This window comes from Tiliqua scincoides, chromosome 1 (genome assembly GCF_035046505.1).
Source record: "Tiliqua scincoides isolate rTilSci1 chromosome 1, rTilSci1.hap2, whole genome shotgun sequence".
Lineage (NCBI taxonomy): Eukaryota > Metazoa > Chordata > Lepidosauria > Squamata > Scincidae > Tiliqua > Tiliqua scincoides.
The window spans coordinates 282,242,330-282,266,218 of record NC_089821.1 but is presented as its reverse complement, the minus strand read 5'-3'; the positions used below and the strand labels follow the sequence as shown (position 1 = coordinate 282,266,218).

Below are 23,889 nucleotides of genomic sequence, written 5' to 3'. Positions count from 1 at the left end.
ATGTCTACTCAGAAGTAAGTACCATTGAGTTCAATGGGGTTTACTCCCAGGGAAGTGTGTATACTTTCCTGGGAGTAAGTCTAATTGGGCACAGTGGGACTTACTTCTGAGTAGACGTGCATAGGCTCGGGCTGTGACTCACTTGCGCGGCACGACACGCGTCACAAACCTCGGGGCGTGGGAACTGAAGCGCTCCTCTAGCCCGGCCCTGCGGAGTCCGCAAGCAGAGCTGCCCGGCGGGATCCTTTTCCTTGGCGTCGAGCGACACCACTGCGCATGCGGCTTCGGAGGAACACTTCCGTGCATGCGCAGTCGGAGCCGCTGGGCCGACTCTGGTGAGTCCTCCAGGAAGCGGCCCTGAGGCGACGCCGGTTGGTGGAGGGCGCGGGGCGCGGGTGACGCCACGCGGGAGGGGGGACCCCGTAGGCCGGCGGCGCGCTGCGCGCCTCCCCCTGGCCCCGCGGGGGCTGCAGGGCGCCTGGCCGCCCCGGCCCGGGGGGGAAGGGAAGAGTGGCGGCCGCCGGGCGTGGTGCCTCCCCTGTGCTGACCCCTGTGCTGCTGCTTGACCTAGGGCGAGATGGCGGACGCGGGGCGGCCGCAGCGGAAGATGTCGCGCGCCGGGGAGAGCCTGTACCGCGTCCTCGGGCTGGAGAAAGGCGCCTCCTCGGAGGACATCAAGAAGGCGTACAGGTAGGGCCGCCTCGCTGGCTGCGTCCACGGGCCTCCTGGCCCCGCCGACCCAGGGGCGTGCGGTGGGTGGGGAGACAGGTGAGGCAGAGCCTCCCCGCCGCAGCCCTTCAAGCGCTGCCACCTGCGAGGGGCCGGGTGGGGAGTCAGAGCCTCATAAGAACAGCCCCATGAATCGCACCCTCTGGGCGAGGGTTGTGGGTGCTTGGGCACCTCACAAGGCGGCAGTACCTTTCGAAGGTACTGCACATCCTACTACTGCACATCCTCCTACTGCACATCCCTGCATCAAATCCCTCAACGCTGCCCTGGCACACTCAGACCCATATCCCCATCTCAAAACATCACTAGGACCCTCATCCCTCTACTCCACCTCTACTCTTCACCCCCCCACCCTGGTTTCTGCTACTCCCCGTCAGAGGATTGCTAATTGGTCTTCTCGCTTTCACACTGAGAAGTCTGAATTCTTCTTTTCCTTGACTGTTGTTCTCAGTACTGCTCTTCGCTCCCTGTTGCGCAACTGCCTTCGTGGCTTTGGTCTGCGAGGCTCGAGCTGCCTGAGCAGGCTTTCATGGTTTCCACAGGGGAAGCCCCCTTTGTCCTGAGCTCTGTTTTTGGTTCATTGCTTCCTTTTGGTTCCTTGTTCCTTTGGTTCCTATTTATACTGTCAACTCAGCACTGCCCATGTGCTGGTGAAACTCAGCATTCCCTGCCTGCAATTCCACATCTCCTACATTTGATCTCCCACACTTCTTCTACATTAAAATGTCTGGTATTTTAGCCAGCATGCTTCATTCTTGTCTTGAGCTGGGGTGAAGGGGCCCAAGACTGCGCTCCTTATCTTCTGTCCATCCTTCTCTGTGGTCTCCCCTGTGTCAATACTTAGACTGTAAGCGCTCTGGGGCAGGCTCCTGCCCTCTCATGTTGCATTATATGCTATTGGCAGCAAACTGGTGCAGCACAAATCAGGACTTCCCTAGGTCAGATCTTTTGGGCACAGTCCTAACCGGATGTACTCAGAAGTAAGTCTTATTTTGTTCAACTCTCAGGAAAGTGTGGTTTGGATTGCAGCCTTTGTCTCTGCCATAAATTCTCCTTAGGCAAGGTGCTCTCCTGTGGACCCTGCCTGCAAAATGGGACTAATACACACATACCATGCACGGTTGTTGTATTATCTTGGGATGTGATGTGCTTTAATGTCTAGGAGCTTGCAGTTGTGCTGGTGCTTCTGGCAATGCAGTACATAAAATGTATTCCTAAAACCTGCAGCAGTGGATCTGAAGAACAGATGGTGGCAGTTCTGTGTGGAGATAGAATGGGTCCTCCTCTTTCCAGTGCAAGGCAGGGTGATCCCTGGGAGGCTCATGGGAATCTGTACTGTGCCTAAGAGCTGAGATATGGAACAGGAAGCCATAGGGATTCAGCACTTCAAGTTAATATTGGAGTGCCTGTTTCTGGCCACTCCGCTTCCATGTGGCAACTCTGTGTGTGCATGACACCTCCATTGAGGTGGTGCAGGAGCTTTGGAAAACAGCACTGTGCTATCCCTTTGATAGGGATAATGTGACTTTGATAATGTGACTTTGATAATAGATCTTTTCTCTTAAGCACAGCTGCTGTAGGAACAAGTTGGTGAAATAACTTCTGCTTCTGTTGCTGTAACTGAGCTTAGACAGAAGGTCTTGCTCAGAAACAGCTTGGCTTTCTGTTTTCCTTTGCTGTGTGTTGCACAGAAACCACTCCCACGGCAACTGTTAACTCGTTCCTTTCCCTTGCCTCTGCTCTCAGTGCCAAAGCATTCCCCTTGCTACATACAGGGATGTTTTTAAACTTTGAAATTTCAGCATGAGAAGGAGCTCCCCCAAAGTAACCAGTTGGTTTGGAAAAGTCCACTGCTGCTCAGAATGGCAGAAGAGCCCTGTTGCATCAGATCCAGAATTGGGGATTGCAGGCTCAATCATATTCCTGCCCGCTCTCTCTTCCACTTCTTTTCAAACTGAAAAGCCCCAAATATTGTAGTCTTTTCTCCCGCGGAAGGTGTTCCCAGCCCCCTGGTTGTCTTCGTTGCTCTGGTATACACCTTTTCCAGCAATACATTCCCCTGCATAAGATGCTCTGATTTAAACAGGTAAGAGTTGTAATATAAAGGAAGGGAAATAGAGTGCATACGTGCACACACAGGTCTGCCCTTTGTCTTTTCTGGCATCTTTCCTGCCTGCTGCCCATGTGTATTCTCAAGCTCCAAGGATGGTATCTGGTGTAACAGTTGTCGTGCTGAATTTAATTTTTAATATAGGGCCTGTAAAGGAGAAGAAGCTGCTGCCTCAGCAAAGAAACACCTGTCCAAAAAGTTACCCCCCCCCTTTTCTCTTGTATTTTTGCTGCCTGAGACAGTAGTCCTCATTGGGACTTTGGAGCAGTAGTAGAGACAACAGAGGGAGGGTGAGCAGGAAAAGATGGTGTGCCTCTCTATACATGTAATTCGGCTTTGTCACAGTCTGGTACAGATGAGGGGGTTGTGCGAAGAGGGACTCCCTTTGGGGGGTTTGAATAGAGCAGCAAGCTCTGCTGCTAAGAAAGGCCTGAGAGTGTGTGGGCAGTTGGGGGGCTCTGGGAAGCTACAATGCAGCTGCTTTGCTCTTCCCCAGGATTAGCAGATACAGAATAAATGCTCATCTTGTATTAATATATATGAATTGCAGAATTCAGCTTGTCTTGACCTGTCTTTCCTGCATAGTTACCTGGCTGCTTCCTGGAGCTGTTCCTTCTGTCAGTCCTCTAGGCCAGGGGTAGGCAAACTTTCAACTCTAGAGGTTCTGGACCTTTAACAGTTGTATAGCAGGTGGAATTTCAGAAGGTACAACTTGTTATCTCACAGATGACAAGCTGCAGCTGTTGAAATTCTATTTCCTGCACAATTGTTAAAGGTCCAGAGTCCCTAAAGTTGAACGTTTGCCTACCCCTGCTCTAGGCATGTGAGCTCCCAGTTCAAACCACTCTAGTTTACAGCCAGCCTGCTCCAACCAAGGGGGAGGGGATTCCAGTTCCCCATAGTGTTTTTTATTAGCTCTCTATGCCTGGACTTCTAGATTCCTGGAACGCTTGGAGGACTTCTATGGCAAATAGTTTCTATGGCAAATAGTATGGCAAAAAAGGCAAAAAAGTGTTGCCTTTTTTGCTGTGTTTGTGACTGTCCATACATTTGGTTTCTGTCCTGCCTTTGGAGTTGTGCTTGTGTGAACAGAAGAAGCAGCCCAATCCTGAGTCAGACCATCATTCCCTCAAGTCTAGAATTGTCTGCTGGCACACAGTGGTGGCTCTTTTCTCATCATCTGCTACCTGACATTTGCCTGGGGATGTTGTCAGGGATGGAACTGGGGCTCTGCTACTGAGCTGTGGTACCTCCCTAAGGCCTGACCCTGTTCCAGATTCTCACTCCGTGGTTCTGCTGTGTACCTTTACTCCACCTCACCCCAGCTGCATTGCATCCTGTTTACCAGTGCACTTTCTTCCCTCTTTCATATTTCTCAAACAGGTTGGGCAGGCAGAGCCTGGAGAGAACAGAGGTTTTAGACCAGAAATGTCAAGCACAAGGCCTGCAGGCTCTCTGTCTGGCCCTTATAATTGGTCTCTCCCAGAGCCATTCTTTCAGCTGTACTGTTTCTGCAGAGGCTCTGGCAGGAGGTCTCAGAAGGCAAGGAACACTACAGGGGGAAGGGCAGACCAAGGGGGTGTGAGAGGGAGACACTGCCGAGGCACTGAGAGCCCAGTTATTACGCAGCCTTCCCATTCAGCAGCGCCACTTCTGCCAAGGCGTCACTGTGCAAAGCAGCTCTCAGCTGCTGAGCTGCTAAGTGACACCTCAGCAGAAGCAGCACTGCTGAAAAGATGGCCACACTCTTCCATATCTTGACAATACAGTTGGTCCTCCTCATTTGACGGTTCGGCGCTCGCAGATTTGACTCAACACGAATGCTAAGCCCACATCTGGAGGGCCCCCTGGACTCACCTTCCGGTCGTGTCTGAGAGGTGTTCTGAGGCATGGGGAGGTTGTATGCGGCCTCCCTGTGCCTCAGAAGGCCTCCTGGGTCCTTTAGAGAGGCACTCCCAGTTGCTGGCATGCCCCCCCCCCACGGTTTTCATTAGCTGTGGAACTTGGTATCTGTGGGAGATTTAGGAAAGGTTATGAGGGTAGCTAGGCCCACTATATGATCAAGATTCGCATATCTTCTCTTCTGTCATTTGTAGCTGATGAGTTTCTACTTCAGAACAAAGTGCTTATTTCTGGTCATTGTCTGCTCAGTGATGTCACCTTTTGCTTAATGATGTCACTTCTGGTTCACAGCAGGCACAATGATCACTATTTGGCCCAATATATGAAACATGCTTGACCACCCTGATTTAGACTCTTCACAGGTTCTGCTCTGCCAGCTTGTTTAGAAGAAGAGAATATGAAAGAGGATTGTAGTGATGGGGCTGGAGGACAGAGCAGGCCCCCCTTCTCAGTGTTCATTCTCCCCCTTGGAAGGGAGGTGGGGGAGAAGAGGACCGTAAGGACAGACAGGCCTTTTCTCCTCTTTCTCCGGCCCTTCTGCCACCATTCTCTTCTCACTTGCATCTCTTCCCTTCTCTGAAGGAGAGCAAGTAGGAAAGGCATTGTGCCCACAGTGGGACATGCCACCCTTTCCCCAGTCTACCGCTTGAGGTAGCTGCTCCACCCAGTCTCATGAGCAGGCTGGCCCAGGTGGATGCTGGCAGGAGATGGGCGTTGCAATAGTCAGTCTGAATTGGGGCACTAAAAGTTCCTGGTGCAAGGTGGAAGGAAGAGTGTTTTGTATCCTCTCCCCCTCAGAAAGCTGGCTCTGAAGTACCACCCAGACAAGAATCCTGATAATCCAGAGGCTGCAGAGAAGTTCAAGGAGATCAACAATGCCAACACCACTCTGGGTGACGAGACAAAGCGGCGGATCTATGATGAATATGGCTCCATGGGCCTCTATGTTTCAGAGCAGTTTGGTGAGGAGAGTGTCAAGTACTACTTCCTGATGTCCAAGTGGTGGTTTAAGGTAGGTGGGGAGCCCAGCCAGCATAGTCCTGCGAGGCGGACCTGTAGGTGTGCCAACCAGCAAGGGGGCACCCTGGCACCATGGGTGCTGCTGGCTGTGAGAGGGTGAATTGTTGCTCTCCCCTTTCTTTAGCCACTGATGGTGTGCTGTAGCCTCCTCACCTGCTGCTGCTGCTGTTGCTGCTGCTGTTTCTGTTGTGGGAAGTGCCGCCCTCCTGAGGATGAGGAGTCCTACAAGTATGTCAACCCTGAAGACTTGGAGGCCCAGATCCGTGCCGAAGATGAAGGTGAGAATTGGGTGGTGGTCTGTTTAAGCGTCTCCTTAAGTCCCCACTGTACAACTTCTGGCCCCTTGAGGAGTGCATGAGCTGGATGGGGGAAAGAGGCTGGACAGCAGAGTCTGGTGAAGCAGCTGCTGGTGGCCAAGATCTGCTGGGCTGAGAGTTGCACTTGCAGTCATGAGCCTACAAATAGTGAGTGAACAGAAAACAAGAACTTCCAGTGCAGAAGTGTGGGGGGGGGGGCTCAGAGCATGCTGCAGATGTATCTGTAGCAACAGGAGCACCAGGGGAAACATAGTGGTGACCTGCAGGGTGTGTGCCCTCTGCTGGAGGAAGATGCACTTGAAACAGGTGCTGTTTGTAAGTCAGAGAAGGTGGAAGGACTGGAGGCATGCTTTTCTGCACTGTGACCCATTAGGCAGGATGGAGAGTTCCTGGACGAGACAGAAGAACCTTTCCAGGAAGGAAGAGGGAGGCTGCTGAGGAAGAGGAGCTCTCATTGGGAGTTACAGATGCATGAAAGCGCATGACACAGGAGTATCGGGAGGCAAGCTAAGCAACCAGTGCCAGGTCTCCTAGTGGAGGGAGGTGTCCACCTGTCTGGATGAATATTGCCACCCCAACGTTGTGAACCAGGGAGGAAGAGACTTGCTCACCCATGGGTGGGAGAAGCCCTGCCTCCATCCCTGGCAGGAGATAGTGTAGGGTTGAGGGCTTCCCTACTGTGAGAGGGACAGAGACTGAAGTGTGCAGACCAAATGTGACCTCTCCTGAAGCATGTTGCATAACTGGGACATGCTGAGAGGTTGCCAGGACTCATCAAATTGAGTGTCCATTCTTTCTCCCTGTGGTTTCACACAGGAACGAATGAGACTTCCACAGAGAATGGGAAACAGAGCAGACTTGAAATCCTGATATGGGAAGGCAAATATGAGCTGATACATATCACAGAAGCCTGGTGGAATGAGACCTATAAATGCAGCGTATGCCTGGAGGGGTATTACTTGTTTAGAAGGAACAGACCTAACAGGAAGAGAGGAGGAGTTGCCTTGTATGTCAAGAATGTATCCACTTGTGCAAAAATCCAGGAAGCTGAGCAAGGAAGTGTCTGGATAAGAGGGAAAGGACAAAGAATGAGAGCAAGGACATACATGTGCAACACATCTACTGGAATGATGTCAGGAAACACAAATGAGGAAGCTCATGAGGGATGCCAGTAAAGGTGGGGTTTTGCTTATGTCCTAGAGAAGAGGGAAGTGGTCGGCCTGCTGCACGGTGGAGATTGGGAAGGTGAAGCTCCTCAATTCTTGTGTTACATCAGTCTTCTCCCACAAGGGGAAGGTGGCCCAACCTAATGGTTTCGGTGATAAAGAACTGGGGCCTGATTCTGTCTCAGAAGGGGTTAAGAGATGGCAAGGGAACTGCTAGCTGCTGTGGATGAACGCAAGTACCCAGGGCAAGGGGAACTGTGGCCATGATTCTGAAAGAGCTGGAAAGTGTGATCTGGGGAGGTGTTGAGTGCAATCTTTGAGAACTCTTGGAGAAGGGGTGCTCAAAGACTACAGATGAGCACATGTTATCATTCTTTAAATGGGGGAAAGGAAGATCTGGAAAACTACAGGCCTGATGCCTGTACGCATCCGCCTGATGTTAGTATCCTGAGAACCCCTGGGAAAGTGTATTAAGTGGAATATCTGTGAGCACGTAGAAAATGAGGGTATTCCTAGGGACCAGCATAGGTGTCTCAAGACCAAATTGTACCAGGCAGTTTTCATCCTCTTCTTTGATAGAGTGACTAGTTGGATAGGCCATAAGAACATAAGAAGAGCCCTGCTGGATCAGGCCAAAAGCCCATCTAGTCCAGCTTCCTGTATCTCACAGTGGGACACTGAGTACCTAGGTTTTAGCAAAGCATTTGGCAAAGGCTCTTGTGGCATCCTTGTAGATAAAATGGGAAAATGTGGGCTAGAGGCTGCCACTGTCAGGTGCCTTTGTTCCAGTCCCAGTGAGCTAACACCTTGGAAGACCAAATCAGGATTCAAAATGATCTTGACAGGCTCAGTCATTGGCCTATATCAAGAAGGTGAAATTCAGCAGAGACAAAATCAAAGTACTGCATAGAGGTAGGTGGAATCAGAGACACCAGTGCAGGATGGGGGCACTTGGCAGCAGTAGTACAATTAGGACCAATTAAAAGAGCTGGGCTTCTTTAGCCCAGAAAAGAGAAGGCCACAGGTAGACATGATAGCTGTCTTTTGTGTATCCTAAAGAGGGGAGGGCTTGCTTGCAGTGGTTCTCAAGGGCAGGACTAGAATCATGGGTTGAAGCCACTGGTAAGCAAATTTAGGCTAGACATGAGGGGGAATGTCCTGACTGTAAGAACTCTGTGCCACTGAAACAGCCTGCCTTGTGTAGTTGTGGGCTCTCCTTCCTTAAAGGTGTCAGAAAGAAGCTGGATGGCCAGCTGTCAAGGATGTTGTAGCAGTAGTCTGCGCTGAGCACTTGGTTGGAAGGAAACTAGGACTTTATCTAGTCTAACTTGACCACTCTAGGATTCTTTGTTGAGGTGTGGGAGAATTCCTGTTGGGAGTGTCCAGAGGAGTTGCCTATCTGTCACAAGAGTGAATCTCGTGTAATAAGTTATGTTTCTCCTCCCCAGGTGTGGGTGCCATCCGGATGCAGCCCACCCCCAGCGCCTCACCACACAAAACAGATGAGACCCAGTCTTCCAAACCATGACCCCGTAAGCAGAGCAGGACTCTTTGCCTCAAGGCGGGGGCTGGGGCAATTGCTGTATTTAGGGTCTGCCATGAGGTCTTGCCACTTTCTTCCAGCTTCAATTAGAGCTGTTCTTTCCTCAGTCTCCTTGGAGCATGGCAGGTGATTGGCCTCGATCCAAGTCAGCTCCAGATCAAGTATGTGTGGGACACCAGTAGTCTGTGGGAGGGGAAGAACCGGAGACCAGACTCCCTCAGGATTGTAGCTTGAGAGTGTTTACTCAGGAGCCTCCTGAGAACTGGCCATGCAGTGATCAGATCGAGGAACAAAGCACCACCAGGAGAAATGACAGATTTGGTCAGCCAGTTGCTGAGGTGGTGGTCTCATTTCCTGGCCGCATCCATGGTACAGCAGCCTCTTCAGCAAGGATGAACAGGCAGCAGCTGCAGAAGTGAATGTGTGCCTGAGAGGAGTGGTTTCAGCAGGTTCTTCTGGAGGAGACAGCTGGCTAGTGGTGCTTTCACCAGCTCTTTTGCTGGGGTGCTGAACGGACCCCTGGGAAATGCCTGAGCCTCCTGGTGCACTGCACTGCTACCATGGAATTACAGAGACTATCCTGCTTTGTGCCCTCCAGCCTCCTCCTCCAGTGTGGTTATTTGAGTCTTGGTCATGAAGTTGGAAGGAACTGCTCAGGCCCCTCCTGGCCTGAACAGCCTTATAGGCTTCTGCATGGGTGTGCCTGTCCCCTTCCTCCATTCATCCTTTCACTTTCTTTCTCTCTCCATTAGGTTTCTGATTGCCAGTCACAGCACGCTCCCCAACTTCTGCAGCCATTCCAGAGACCACCCCTGGGCCCAGGTTGCTGGATGAGGCTGACTCCTAAACTGTGGGCCCCATGGAGCCCTCCCCCCCGAACTGAGATGCCCAGGGGCTCTTGCCTCAAATAGCAATATTGATACTCTTTCCCTGCCATTGGACAGCAACACAGAACTCAGGGAATACAACTACGGCTCTGCCCAGACCTTGCAGGATGCTGGGTTCAATAGAGGAGGTGATAGTGATGCTGGTCTCTACCTTTGGTCTGAAGACAGCTGAGCAGCCCTGGAAGTGGCTAAAGGGGTCTCCCCAGCAACAGAGCTGTTCCTTTGGGTGGCGCTGGAGGTTACCTGCCAGTGTTCTTCCTCTTCTGGGGTGGGTGTTGGTAGGGAAGGTGGAGATGGAGTGTCACTAATGAGCAGGCTCTTCGCCCCACCTTAGGCATTGCAGGAGGTGGGAGAAGGGAATGGGGTCTCCCTTCCTGTGGTGCCAGGTGGGACAGCCTTGCCTTGCCATCCCTTGAGCAAGTGCTGTCCTGTTCTGCCCTGTGCACTGGTGCCAAACTGCATTTGAAGGCAGGGTGAAGGCCTGGCCTGGCCTGCCCTCTCTGGTGTGCTGCTCCAGCTAGCATCAATCAACTGTCTGGTGTCTCTTGCTTCCTTGTCTCCCTTTCTGTGGAGTAGAAATGGGGAAGGCTTGTTTTTCACAGTGTGATGAGAAATTTTGTCAGGGTTTTATCAGCATAATTAAAGACTTCTAAAGCAATGAGGAACTCTTCTGCTGTCCACCTCCATGCTAGGGGATGAGGGTGTCCTGCAGACGGCAAGACTGCTGGATATTGGGGCAACCTGGGTTTTTACTGGTGGGGTTGTCAAACATCAAACATCTGCTTGATCTTTACGCCCTCCCCATGCAATGGGAGAGGGGCACATGTAGCCTTTGAGGAATACAACTGGCCACCAGATGGCAGCCTCTTCTTGGATGGGCTTCCAGAGTGAGAAGGACAGGAGTCCAGCAGCCCTTGTTTTGCATGCTGAAAGTCCCCCATGTTGAGTTCTCTGCAACTCAAGTTATTAAAGGCTGTTGGGTAACAGAGTCAAAGAGGGCCTGCATTTCTTTGCCAGCCAAATGATAAGCATTTCTCAACGTTTGTCCCTAACTGTATCACTTTGCGTCATCCTACTGGAAGTACCAGCAGAAGTAAGTGGTGATTACATCATCACCAGTTACTTCCAGATTGGGAGGCCAGACACCATGCCACAAACACCAGTAAGAGGCTCAGTGCAGACAGGAGAGCTTTCTGAGTGTGCAAAAAGTGAATGCTGGAGTTCTGCCCACTAAGCTGAGCCTGCTGCTGCTGCTTGAGGCATTGCATTGGTGGTCTTGCTGCCAGGCAGCTGCCAGGGGTCCCTGAGTACCACTGGACACCACGTCAAGTACCACTGGTGATATGAGTACCACTGGTTGAGAAACACTGGGCTAGATGGATTCGTTAACATTCCTATGTTTGTTCTTTAAATCAGGCTCTGCGTCGGAGGGACTGGTAGGTAACCAGTGTAACTCTGATATTTATAAAACTGTAAAACTGGACTGCCTATTGTCTGTTCTGGGTAAACTGGTGGAAAGCATGATTAAAGTAAAACTGATAAGCATATCCAAGAACAAGTGTTGCTGAAGGAGGATCAGCATGGTTTCTGCAAAGGTTCGTCCTTCCTTGTCCATCCTTCCTTTTAGAGTTCTTTGAGAGGGTGTCCGCAGGCATGTGGATGGAGGTGATCCAATTGACACTGTGTGCTTGGACTATCAAAAGCTGCACCAAAGGCTCCTGGGTCGGCTGAGCAGTCTTGGAATAAGAGGGCACCCTTTGATAGCTTGGCATTTGGCTGAAGAACTGAAAGCAGAGAGCAGGAATAAATGGGCAATTTTCACAGTGGAGGGGAGTAAGAAATGGGATCTGAGTGTTGGGACTGGTGCTTTCAACTTGTTTGTAACTGATCTGGAGTTAGGTGTAAACAGTGAGGGGGCCAAATTTGCTGGTGATTCAGGGTGATACAAACCAAAGCAGATTGTAAAGAACTCCAAAAGGACATCTCCAGACTGGGCAAGTGGGCAACCACATGGCAAGAGTGGCTCAATGTCACCAAGCGTAAAGTGTTAGGGCAAAAGATTCCAACTTCACACTTGCCCTGAGGGGGCCTGAGTTGTTCTTTTCCCTCCTGCACAACAGAAGTAACAGAGGGCATCCACTATTAATTAACTAAGTAACAGTATTTATATACTGCTTTTCAACTAAAAGTCCGCAAAACGGTTTACAGAGGAAAAAAAATCCACTAAAATTGAGTGGTGGGAGAGTTAGAACAGACAAAATAATTTTTTTTAACCCAATGTGTAATTAATCTGTGGAACTCCTTGCCACAGGATGTAGTGATGGTGGCTGGGCTTGATGCCTTTAAAATGATCACACATATTTATGGATGAGAAGTCCATCACAGGTTACAAGCCATGAGAAATAGGCTGTCTCTGAATTCTAGGTGCAAGAGAGTGGCCACAGGCTGAGGGTGTCTTGTGAGCTCCCTGAGGCATCTGGTGGGCCACTGTGAGATACAGGAAGCTGCACTTGATGGGCCCTTGACCTGATCCAGCAGGGCTCTTATGTGATGATCTTGGGGTGGTGGGAGAGAGTGCAGTGGAAACATTGTCACAGCATGCTGCCGTGGTGGAGACAACAGGTTCTTCGCCAGTGGTCACTGGGAAAGGGACCAAGGGGATGGCTGCTAATATTGCAGTGCCCCTGGACAAGTCTGGGATGCAGCCACTCTTGGAATACTATTAAGAGTATTTACGTAGAGCTTTTCGAGAAAAAGTTGACAAAGTGATTGCTGAGGAAACTGGGCACATAAATGACCTAATTCTGGTCACTAGGCCTCAGGGAAGGTTTTCCAGAGCTGGAGGAGATGCCAAAGAGGGCAACCATGATCAGAGGGCCAAAGTACCTTCCTCATGAGGCTACAGTGTTCAGGCTTAGCGCCTTAGAGAATGAAGGACATATGCTGGAGACTTCAAAATTCTGCACAGTGAAGAGAGGCGAAGCAGGCTGGATCATGCAGTGAGACTGACTTAGAGAATGAAGGACATATGCTGGAGACTTCAAAATTCTGCACAGTGAAGAGAGGCGAAGCAGGCTGGATCATGCAGTGAGACTGACTGCTGGGAGATTCAGGGTTGGCAATGTAGGCATTTCTTGATAAAGCGCATGATGAGTCTGGAATTGGTTGCCTCAGCCATGGTGATGGCCACTTGGTTGGCATTCGAAGCGAATAGGATAGACTCTAACCGATGGAGTAATGGAGGAGCAGTGGTCTGGTGGTGGCTTCTGGTTGTGCAGGTTGCATGCTTCAGCAGCAGGATCAGTTATGGGTGATGACTGAGATGAACCCAACCTCCACCACACACCTGCTTGCTTGATTCGCTGGGAGCCAGGCACACTCAGAGATTGCCTCAGAGCTGAGGCAAAGCTGCTTTGGGGACCACTGGGAGAGTGCAGGGTGAAGCTGATCAGGGTCATCTCAGGAGCTCTTTGTTGCAGTCCAAGAACATTTTCAGTGTCTAACTGAAAGCAGCTTTTAAGTGGACCTCTGGGGGAAAGGCCACAGGAACAGAATGGCATCTGGTCCAGACTCCTATGGGACAAAGTTGGAGAGGTTCTATAGCAAGGCAAGAACTCAGGAGTGGGACACAACAGCCAGTCTGGCAGAACGAGATGCTACGGAGACAAAGGTGCAGACAAGCAGCCCTTCTCGGGAGACTCAATGTATAAGTGCTTTCAGGCATACTCTGTCCAAATATTTCTCCTATAGCTGCATTAGGTCAAACCCGAACAGTTGCCCACATGAAGCAAAACTGTGGCTGTTGAAAGATCCTTTCCCTGGGTTCGTATCTGCTCTATTACCCTGCTCAATGGCTCCCTCAACAGACAGAATTGGAAGGATGTAGCCATGCTGGCATGACTGAAAGTGGCATGCCTGGAAAAAGACAGGTGGCAGTTTGCATATGTTCCCTAGACAATGTGAAGCCCTTGTTGTAATCCAAAAGTCACTCCTAACGCTTCAGGTTTCTGAATGCAGTCTTGGTGTTTCTGATTCAGGATGAGGAAAAACAGGGACAGATCTGTGGTTTAAGGCCTCGAGGACCCACATGCTCTTGCTGCGTGGGACACCCCACTGGCCAATTCCCCCCCCCCCCCCGCAGGCCATCATCAGAAAGTGTCATCACCCTGTTGGGGAATAGTGACTAAGCGTCACCCGATGTTGCTGGCAGCTGCTAACCTGCCCCTTCCCCCTGCTGGGACAAAAATGGAAGCTGAGATTCCATGGGGTCATGTGACCCAGGCCTACTCCTAAAAATAGCCTTGTGGGCCCAGGGCAGGGGTGGATGGTCCAGAACAGCCCAAGCTGTAGGCAGCCAGTGGGAGAGAGATCCTACAGGTGTGAGGACTGTCGGAAGGAAGCCATTGGAGAGGGCTCAAGGCAGGCAGGCAATTGAGACGAAGACAAGGCCATCTGCCCACTGGTGTACGTGGGGGACCAGAACTGGTGCCGCGGGAATGAACTTTGCAGTGGGCTTCAAGCCGATGCTGGGAACCTCACAGAGCATGGACACCCTGGAGAAGCAGCTGATCTGTCCCATCTGTCTGGAGATGTTCACCAAACCGGTGGTGATCCTCCCCTGCCAGCACAACCTCTGCCGGAAGTGTGCCAGTGACATCTTCCAGGTGAGCAAGGAGGCGCAAAGGGCAGTGTCGGGTCTGCCTCTTAAATCTTGTGTATGTGGTTGGGGGGCAAGTCCTGAGACTTCTACTTTATCTGTACTACTCTGGCAGAATAATCTGGCATCAAGGAGAGAGAGAGAGAGAACTGCCCTGCCCCAAACATCTTACAGTTGATAATAAGCAAGGATGGAGGCAAGAGGTGCCTGGGAGTGGGGTGGTTTTGAACATAAGTGTGTGGGCCTTGCGGCATTTGGGAAGAGGCTGAGAGTTGAGCCCAAGGCTTTTGGGTTTGAAGTCAGAACCAATTGACAAGATGGGGCTCCAGGCTGACGGTGCTGCAAAATCAGTGGCTCAAACAGTCCTGCAATGAGGTCTCAGGGTGCTGAGGCTTTGGGGTCCATTTCCAGCATGGCTGTTGGAAGCTTGCTGTTGGAGGCCTACTTCGGGTGACCAGATATAGCCCAGCCTTGAGGCATCCTCCCAAAGTAACTGAACCCCAGACAGGAGCATTGTCAGGTTTTTGCCAGGACTTAATCTCTAGCAAGAGGGACTGGGGCTCTGGAAGTTGTTGCCTTGATACAAAGAGATTCTCTGTAGTTACTTAGTGCCAACAGAAATGCACTCTGCACTTGCTTGGGAGCCCTATCAACGTTCCCCTGGTGTTGAAAACAACACCGCATTATCCTGGAGCTGCCAGAATTGGTTGCTCTCTTCCAGTGGGCATGAATTGGGGGGGGGGGGGCTGGCAAAGACTGGGAATACTGTGAGCCAGAGGGGGGAGGGCCATAGCACAGCCTGTTCTCTTGAAGGAGGGGTGTCCAGCAAGAGGCCTGGCCGCATGGGAAGGAGCAAGGTAGTTTGGGGTACAACCCTTGCCCCAGTGGCTGGCTGGCTGGCTTGTGCCTCTAGGAGTGGGTGGGCAACGCAACTCTGAAAGAGAGGCTTGCAAGATGTCCTGGTTGGGGACCTGTGGCTGAAGATCTGGTCTGGCGTCCCCTGCCCAATGTCTGCAGCCATCTGATTTCTCCCCCCCCCCCCAAGGCATGCCTTTCAGTGGTGGAACCTCCATCCAAGCCTAAGATTTGGGACAAAGGCCATCAGCCAGCCCCAGGAAACAGCCATCCCCTCCCTGCCAAAAAGTGCAAGCTTGGTGTGTGTGGCCCCAGTCCCTTTGAGAGACAGAGGAAACCAGTCAAGACAAGAACTGGAAAAGGAAAGCATCTAACAGCACAATCCAATGCATGTCTACTCAGAAATAAGTCACATTATTGTCAAAAGGGCTTGTTCCCAGAGAAGTGTGGCTAGGATTGCAGCCTATGAAAAGAGACTCATTTATTTATTTTAGAGATTTATATCCCGCCTTTCTATTCAATTAAGAACATTCAAGACGGCTCACAATTAAGAACAAATTAAAAACATAAAATATACATATATAAAAGACATTAAAAACAATAAAACACAATAAAAACCTTAAAACTTAAACTTGACTGCTTGTTCAGAATGGCTGATAACATTTCCAGAATTTAAAACTCCACAAGGCCCTGTCACATGGCAGTCTGCTCCAGTGTGCCAAGATCCTTGTGCCATTGTGGATTTTCTTCCCCATTTGCATCCAACCTAGAGGACACTTTCTTCATTTTACCTTTCAGAGTAAAACAACTGCAATTTGATTGTCATAATGACAGAGAACTAAACCTAACAATTGAGTTCTAGTCTTTTATTTATGAAAATGGAAAACAGACTCGTTTCCCTGACTTCAGACATACCAGGCGTAAAACTGAGGGGGGCAAAAATTGAACACTGTACCAGAAAATGGGAGGAAATTCTGCTTCCTTTCTCAGAATATACATTATTTATACTCTGTGCTAAAACTTCACACCCCCTTCATTTGACTGTATCCTCTTCTCCACATTCAGAATCTACAGATTCAGTCTGTGGCTATGTGAAGCAGTCACAACACATGATCCACCTTGGCCAGCATGGCATTCCCCTTTGCTTCCAGTGACACTTCCAAAGTCACAACTATGTCTGGTTTTCTCTGGGTGCCTGGGGACTGTGTCTTCTGCTGCCTGGCCTCATGATCTGAGGCCAATGTCATAGTGGTCCTATCGCTCAAGAAGAAGCCACTCTGTGTCAGCTTTGTGCAGATTCAGTCAAGAAGTCAATCCGAAACCTGAGCAGGCCTCTGGGTCACACTTCTGTTCTGCAAAACAACTCACCCTTAAGAACTCATGACATGCTTAGGGTACTGATGGGGGAATTTTTTCCCTACGATGGGAAGGGTCCTCCTTCCACTTAAGCCCCCTTGTGCCTTTAGTTCTCTTGGGAAGCAATATGGTGTGTTCCTCATCTCAGGGGAGCCTGTCAGTGGGGGCTTTCTTCACCCTGGCACCTATTCTGTAGCACTCCCCCTTCCAGCAAGCTGGTCTGGCTGATTCTCTCCCAGTATTAAAAAGGCATGTAAGAACTGTCCTCCCTTTAGAAAAGCCTCTGGGGTCTGGCTGCATTGTTGGGGTCTCTCTGGTCAGTTTGGCTCACTGTCTCTTGTGCAACATATTTGGTGTGATACTTTTTAGCCTGATGTTCTCTGTTTACTGTGAAACTCATTTTGAAAGTCCATTGTGTAAAGAGATCAGGACAGGTAAACACCTGGCCTAGGCAGCCAAGCTCCAGTAGCAACAAGATGGTCCTCACTGGGTTGGAGAGAGCAGGGGACCAGCAAGGCTGCTGGCAGGTGGGCAAGCAAAGTGGTTTGGCATGTCTTGGAGCAGCTTGGTAGCCCAGCCAGGTCTTTTTCTGCATGGAGGCCAAGGAAGGAATGGAACTTCCCTTCAGCCCCAGCTGGCAGTGGGTTGGGCCTTCAGTACTGGCAGTCCTGCCCTAGTGATATACCCCCCCCACCTATTTCCTAGGCCTCCAATCCTCTGTGGCAATCAAGAGGGTCCACTTCAGTGGCCTCTGGAGGCCGGTTCCGGTGCCCATCCTGCCGGCATGAAGTGGTGCTGGACCGCCACGGTGTGTATGGCCTGCAGCGCAACCTTCTGGTGGAAAATATTATTGACATCTACAAGCAGGAATCCTCTCGGTAAGCAGTGGGATTGGGATAAGAGAAGGCCGTACAATGGTGTGGGAGACCTCTCAGAGAATGGGAGGGGATCCCATGGCAAATGTGCCTGCATCCTGAGACTGCCTTTGAATTGCAACCTTCCCATCTTGAGCCTGCCCCCTTTCCTCCCCCAAGGCCCACCTCACCCACAAATTCATTGCTGAGCTTCCTACACTCCATTCTGCTGCTTGATACTTCACTCCCACCCTTCACCATCCTTCCTCTCCCCTACATAAGAAGAGCCCCGCTGGATCAGGCCAAAGGCCCATCTAGTACAGCTTCCTGTATCTCACAGTGGCCCACCAAATGCTTCAGGGAGCACAAGACAACAGACATAACCTGCGTCCTGGTGCCCTCCCCTGCATCTGGAAATCCCTTCCCTGCCTTCTCTAGCTACCAGAGGTGAACATGGCCCACTGTGCCATTTCTGTGCAGCCTCAAGCCTTCCTTTGTCATGGAATAGCATGAGGTCTACTCAGGTGCTGGCAAGAGCAAGGCAGAGCCTTCTTCACTAGCCCTATCTAGCCATCTCCTCTGTGCCACATCAGAGACTGAGGCTCAGTGATGTCCTCATTTGAATGAAGCCATTTTCATTGCAGGAGGGGGCCTAACTAACAATGCACCCCAGTATTTCACATTGCTTGTATTTATGCATTGCTGCAGAGAGGGGGATTGTCAGTTCCCAACCTGCCATATCGCCTGGGCTGAGAGGGCTTTTGAAGTGGTGGCCCTGCTTTTCACCCCAGCCAGCGCCTGCTAGTGTGTCTCTTGCAATATTTCTTTTACAGTGGTGTGCCCTTTTAGGGCCAGCCATCATCTGGCATCATTCATGTGGCCTTGCAACCTTTTTTGCTGAAAACGTTCCAGACTAATAAGCCCATGACAAGAGCTTGCCTGCTGGGTCAGGCCTGAGGGTTTCCTGCCCAGTCTCCTGCTTCTTCCCACAGTGGAAGAAGAGGTCTTGGCTGGCACCAAGTTGCTGGGGGCCCTGGGCAAATCCCTCCACCGGACCCCCTGTGGATGGTACCCTGGGCACTTTAAATGGTACTGAGGGTTTGGGTGGACCTTCTGCTGGGTGGGGCTCTTGGCCAGTGCCAACCTCTGATGCCCTTCTTGTTCTGGAGAGCCAGTAAGTCCCTCCTCTTGCCTTCTTCATACTGTTTCTTCAGACCTCTCCATGCCAAGGCAGAGCAGCAGTTGATGTGTGAAGAGCATGAGGATGAGAAGATCAACATCTACTGCCTGACTTGTGAGACCCCAACCTGTTCCATGTGCAAAGTCTTTGGAGCCCACAAGGATTGCGAAGTGGCCCCCCTGACCAACATCTACAAGCGCCAGAAGGTATGGAGAAGAGAAGAGCCCCTGCCTCTTCTTGTAGCCCCCCACTTGCCCCCCACTCTCTGCCCCCTGCCTTGTGGACCCAAATGAGAAACTATTCTTGGTGATGACAATGCCTCTTGATGGCGGTCAAGGCTGAATACTGACCAGGGCCAGTTTCTGGAGGGGAAAGAGGGCTGGGAGTGAAGTGCTGCCCACAACTGTGAGTAGCTCTATCAGGATGTAAGAGGTGGAGGAGAGGGAAAATAGCAATGTGGGAATCGTATCCTTAAGAAGCAGAACTTGGTGGTCCAACCTACTGCAGTCTACACAGGACCTCCTGTCAAGAAATCAGGGGTGCAGCCGGGCATGAAGATGAAAATTTTGTATCCTTAATTTCTCCCCCCACCCCCATGCTGAACTTCAACCTCAGGCCATGACTTCTTGTCTGATCTGCCTCTGCCCCATCCCAAGACACCTGACATAAGAAGAGCCCCGCTGAATCAGGCCGTAGGCCCATCTAGTCCAGCTTCCTGTATCTCACAGTGGCCCACCAAATGTCCCAGGGAGCACACAAGACAGCAAGAGACCTGCATCCTGGTGCCCTCCCTTGCATCTGGCATTCTGACACAGCCCATTTCTAAAATCAGGAGGTTGCACATATACATCATGGCTTGTAACCCGTAATGGATTTTTCCTCCAGAAACTTGTCCAATCCCCTTTTAAAGGCATCCAGGCCAGATGCCATCACCACATCCTGCGGCGAGGAGTTCCACAGACCAACCACGCGCTGAGTAAAGAAATATTTTCTTTTGTCTGTCCTAACCCTGACCTGTTTGATCTCTGAAAAGAGGCTTAGGTTTGGTGCTATGGCCACCCCCTCCAGCTAGAACCCTAGCCAGGTCAGGCTGGCAGTGATCGCACAGCAAGGCAGATCACACACCCGCCTTGGGTGCCCTTTGGGGAGAAAGGTGGAATATAAATCAAATAGATAAGGGAAAGACATCCTTTCCTCCACCTGATTGCTTGTGAGTGGAAAACAGACCCTGAGACAAAGACTTGAACTCTCCCCCCCCCCATCTCTGCAGGGGGAGCTGAGTGATGGCATTGCCATGCTAGTGGCTGGGAATGACCGTATCCAGGCAATCATCACCCAGATGGAGGAGATCTGCAAAACCATTGAGGTGAGTAGGACTGGGCTAGTGGCTGTTTGCCCTCCGCTCTCCCAGCGGGGCCTCTGTGGCATTTGCAATACCCACTGACTTGCTTGGATAGTTGGTTGCAAAGTGTTCTAAGCCCCCCTTCCGGCAATTCTTCTTGGGGGTCATACAGAATTAAGAAGGCAAAAGAACAGAATGGAGCAGCCTGCAGAATCCCTCTGAAATCATCTTCATGTGGGCTAAAAAGACATGGCAGCTCAGCTGGCACCACATACACTTGAGGCCCCACTGATGCCAGGCAATGCTTCTGCTTCCCCTGCAGGATAATGGGCGCCGGCAGAAGCAACACCTCTGCCTGCGCTTTGACTCATTGTACAGCACCCTGGAGGAGCGCAAGAAGGAGCTGCTGCAGGAGATCGGGCGGGAGCAGGAGGAGAAGGTCCAGCGGGTGCGAGGGCTCATCCGTCAGTATGGGGACCACCTCGAGGTCTCCTCTAAGCTGGTTGAGTCGGCCATCCAATCCATGGAGGAGCCCCAGATGGCTGTTTACCTGCAGGTGTGGTGGGGCCCAGGCCCACCTGGAGCTGGTCTGTGCATGTGTGGGGGAGTGAGGGGAAATGGGAGTGCACCAAATCTTGTCAGGGGCAGTGCAGCTGAGGGGAGTTGGGGCTTGCAGGGGAGCAGAGCTGCAAAGACTTGCCATCTGCCGTGTTGACGCCAAGACTGAGACCCCTCTCCTTCTTTTCCCACAGCAATCAAAGGAGCTGATTAAAAAGTGAGTAGCAGGAGGGGAAGCGAGGAGTGGGGTTACCTACAGACAACTGACAGCTTCTTTTTTAGGAACCCTCCACTGTACTCCCACCCCAGACCAGTGCAGACAGGACTCCTGCTGAGCACTGCAGTCAGCACTGATGGCATTTTAGTCCCCAGAGCTTGGGGGTCTTTGGTGGCAGGCAGGTCTAGATCAAGCCCTGACCTTCAAAGGGGAGAAGGCCTTGAAGAACTCTTTGGCTCCTTCCTGAAGCCCTTCCTCACTGGAAGGGGATAAGGGCAGACTGACCCATATGGCAGAGATTGGCTCATGCCTTCCTGCTTTGGAAAGGGAGGCACAACCCCTCCAGCTGATCCCTCCCCAGGTCTCCCACTAAGGAGCACCTGCAGAGATAATGGACTGTTTCTCCATTCACCCAACAGGATCACAGACATGTCCAAGGTGTCCATGAGCAGCCGTCCAGAGCCTGGCTATGAAAACATGGACCGCTTCTCTGTCAATGTGGACCATGTGGCTGAAATGCTGAGAACCATCGAATTCCAGACAGGTGAGGCTAGAGATGGTGATAGAGCAGGTCAGGATATGGCTGGGAGATCCCAGGCTTGGGCACACAGACCTGTTTCTCAGGGACAGATGTGACTGCTATGACCAGGAGCAACCTAGAGTTGCCTGAAATTAGCATCAGTCTCCAGGCAGCTACTGAAAGCTGAAGGTTTTAATGGGGCAACATGCCATCACATCATGTTGGGGAAAAATCTCCAGGAATAGCTTCAGTTAAAGTTGGTAACCCTGGTTAGCTTCCACTCTATCCTGGCCTCCCAGTTCCCAAAATGAATGGGGGAGGGCAGTAGGAGGAAGAAAACAGACAATCCAATTGGCAACTTGAACAGTAAAAGGACAAGGTTAGTACAATAATTTGGGGAGGGTGAGTGTGAGTGAGTGAGATCCAAGGAAGGCCTTCAATGCAAATAGGAAAGAAGAGAATTCTGGCTCATGGGCGAAAGGGAGTGAGAAGCTGGAGGCCAGCTCTGCATGGCGGGGGACACCCTGCCACATCCTGAGGGTCCAGGGGATGACATTGGAACAGGGTTGTGTGGCTGCTTTACCTTTCTTTTCCTTCTCAAGGGTGTGTGCACAGGAAATACAAAGTGAGTCCTTTAAGAGGATGTCTCGGGGCTGGTGCTAATTAATTTGTTCATTAATTATCTGGCACTAGGAACAACCTTCTCTGTGCAGCCCCATGCACTGCCTGCAACTCCATGACTGCAGAGCCCAGCGATGATGATGTCATCGCCAGCACTCTGGATGCCAACAGCTGTGCTGTGCAGCCACCACATGGCTTTGTGCAACCTAGAGAATAAGGTAGAGGGAACAGTTGTTGGGAGTGAGCCAAGTTTCTGGGTGGTGCCAAATTAGTCAGTATGGTCAAGATCCAGGTAGACTACAAAAAACTGGGTGCCTGGCAACAAAATGGCAAACACAGTTCAGTATAAGTAAGTAAATCTGCTATGCAGCAGTAGAGGGAGAGGGTCCTACCTTTACATGTACACTGGAACAGAGGTAGCTGCCTTTCTACAGAAGCAGACCATGATGGGTCCATGAGGCACAGTCTGGTCCTCACTGGCAGTGGATCTCCAGAGGGAGCAGAGAAGGGGCTTTCCTAACCCTGTCTGGTGATGCTGCCAGGATTTAAGTTGGGAACCACCTGCATATAAAGCAGGTGGTTCTACTGCTCAGCTATGGCCCCATCCTCCACTGCTGGGCACTGCATTGGCAGTGAGTGACCAGGCAAGAGATGCGATGATGGAACCAGTCACCAGTGCAGGATGGGGAGAAGGAATTTCCCTCTCTGCATGCTAGAGGTCTTCCAGCAGAGCCACCTGTCTGTTGAGGATGCTCTAGCTCTGGATTTCCTGCAGCTAGCCACAGGCCTGCAACTTTGCCTCCATCTCTGCGATTCTACACTGCATCAGTTCCTTGGCCCGTCTGTCCCAGTGTCACGACAGTGTCCCTCTAGCCTGCGGTGTCAGGCTGAGATGTTTCCCAGCACTTGAACACTGGGAGTTGAACCTGGGGCCTTCTGCAGGTAAGGCGGGTGCTCCACTAATCAGTGAAATAGATTCAGTAGTTGGCAGTAGATTGAAGCGAAAGGTGGTCCTTCACTCAGCTGGTGGGTTTTCCTCCTCAGATATTGCTGGGGAGGATGCTGAGCTGGAAGGACTTGGTCCAGAAGGTGCTGATGCCACAGGAGAGGAAGAGCATCTGGAGGGCTCAGAAACCAGAAACCCCTGAGGCAGCTGAAGGTGAGTCGGAGCCAGAAGTGCTGGACAAGGGAGTGGCTCTGGCCTGGGGCTGCATTACGCATCAGCGTAATGCAAAGAATCCCCCTTCCCTCAAAGAAGAGACTGAGAGAAATAGCTTCCAATTAAAGACTGTAGTTTTATTAAGAACGAATACAAAATAAATACCCATTTCACACGAGAGGAATTATTAGAGAACTGTTATGCTTTTTAGAAAAGACCCTGATGCTGGGAAAAACTGAAGGCAAAAGGAGAAGGAGATGGCAGAGGATGAGACGGTTGGATAGTGTCACAGAGGCAATGAACATGAATTTGGACAAACTCCTGAAGTTAGTGGTAGACAGGGATGCCTGGCGTGCTGTGGTCCATGGGGTCACGAAGTGTCGGACATGACTGAACAGCAACAAAAACATTATGTCCTAACCAGAGTGTCCTGTCATGATGAGTACAGTGTAGCGAAAGTATATTTGGTGTTTTAAGGGAAAGGAAGGGAGGACAAGTTTTAGGAAAGGATTCCAGGACGCCCTGCTCTTCCACCACAAGTGGGGGGGGGGGGAGACAGTGAAGAGGAATGGCTGAGACAGGTGAACACTTTCAAACTATCTAGCCATGTTCCTGAAGAGGATTGCCTTGAAGGTAGCCGGAGCTCCTTTGAGTAGTATGTGGGCACCCTGTCCCAGTGGTGTCACGAGGGTTGATATCACCCAGTTTGGTAACTCATGGTGTCACCCCATAGTCCTCCTCCCATGCACTGCGTCTGCTCAGATCACTGCCTCTTTCTCCTCTCTTGGCTGTCTGCAGCTACCAAGTTCCAACTCAACACATGCCCTGGGCAGGCTGCATGCTCCGCTTCAGTTCAGCTGAGGTGTGTTTAAAAGGGGGGGAGCACCCAAGCCTTC

The 23,889-nt window shown here is 51.2% G+C and overlaps 2 protein-coding genes across 3 annotated transcripts; both read left to right on the top strand.

Moving 5' to 3' along the window:
• The first annotated feature begins 312 nt into the window (after nt 1-312).
• On the top strand, nt 313-10,333 carry DNAJC5G (DnaJ heat shock protein family (Hsp40) member C5 gamma). 2 transcript variants are annotated; one of them, XM_066626792.1, is made up of 6 exons: nt 313-335; nt 572-690; nt 5,540-5,753; nt 5,886-6,039; nt 8,693-8,776; nt 9,540-10,333. In XM_066626792.1, the coding sequence occupies exons 2-5, from the start codon at nt 578-580 to the stop codon at nt 8,770-8,772; spliced, it is 561 nt and encodes a 186-aa protein (XP_066482889.1). In that variant the 5' UTR covers nt 313-335; nt 572-577; the 3' UTR covers nt 8,773-8,776; nt 9,540-10,333. The 2 variants fall into 2 exon arrangements, with proteins under 2 accessions (XP_066482889.1, XP_066482888.1); XM_066626791.1 differs by having other exon boundaries at nt 328-371.
• Nucleotides 10,334-13,976: 3,643 nt separating this feature from the next.
• On the top strand, nt 13,977-23,173 carry TRIM54 (tripartite motif containing 54). Its single transcript, XM_066626790.1, has 8 exons — nt 13,977-14,338; nt 17,248-17,420; nt 18,611-18,782; nt 19,847-19,942; nt 20,241-20,474; nt 20,671-20,693; nt 21,113-21,237; nt 22,879-23,173. The coding sequence occupies exons 1-8, from the start codon at nt 14,171-14,173 to the stop codon at nt 22,980-22,982; spliced, it is 1,095 nt and encodes a 364-aa protein (XP_066482887.1). The 5' UTR covers nt 13,977-14,170; the 3' UTR covers nt 22,983-23,173.
• Nucleotides 23,174-23,889: the final 716 nt, after the last annotated feature.

Coding starts and splice junctions, on each gene's coding strand:
- DNAJC5G (XM_066626792.1), top strand. CDS start 578: ATGGCGGACGCGGGGCGGCCGCAGCGGAAGATGTCGCGCGCCGGGGAG. Junction 691..5,539: donor GACATCAAGAAGGCGTACAG/GTAGGGCCGCCT, acceptor TCTCCCCCTCAG/AAAGCTGGCTCTGAAGTACC. Junction 5,754..5,885: donor TGTCCAAGTGGTGGTTTAAG/GTAGGTGGGGAG, acceptor CCCTTTCTTTAG/CCACTGATGGTGTGCTGTAG.
- TRIM54 (XM_066626790.1), top strand. CDS start 14,171: ATGAACTTTGCAGTGGGCTTCAAGCCGATGCTGGGAACCTCACAGAGC. Junction 17,421..18,610: donor TACAAGCAGGAATCCTCTCG/GTAAGCAGTGGG, acceptor CTGTTTCTTCAG/ACCTCTCCATGCCAAGGCAG. Junction 20,694..21,112: donor TCAAAGGAGCTGATTAAAAA/GTGAGTAGCAGG, acceptor TTCACCCAACAG/GATCACAGACATGTCCAAGG.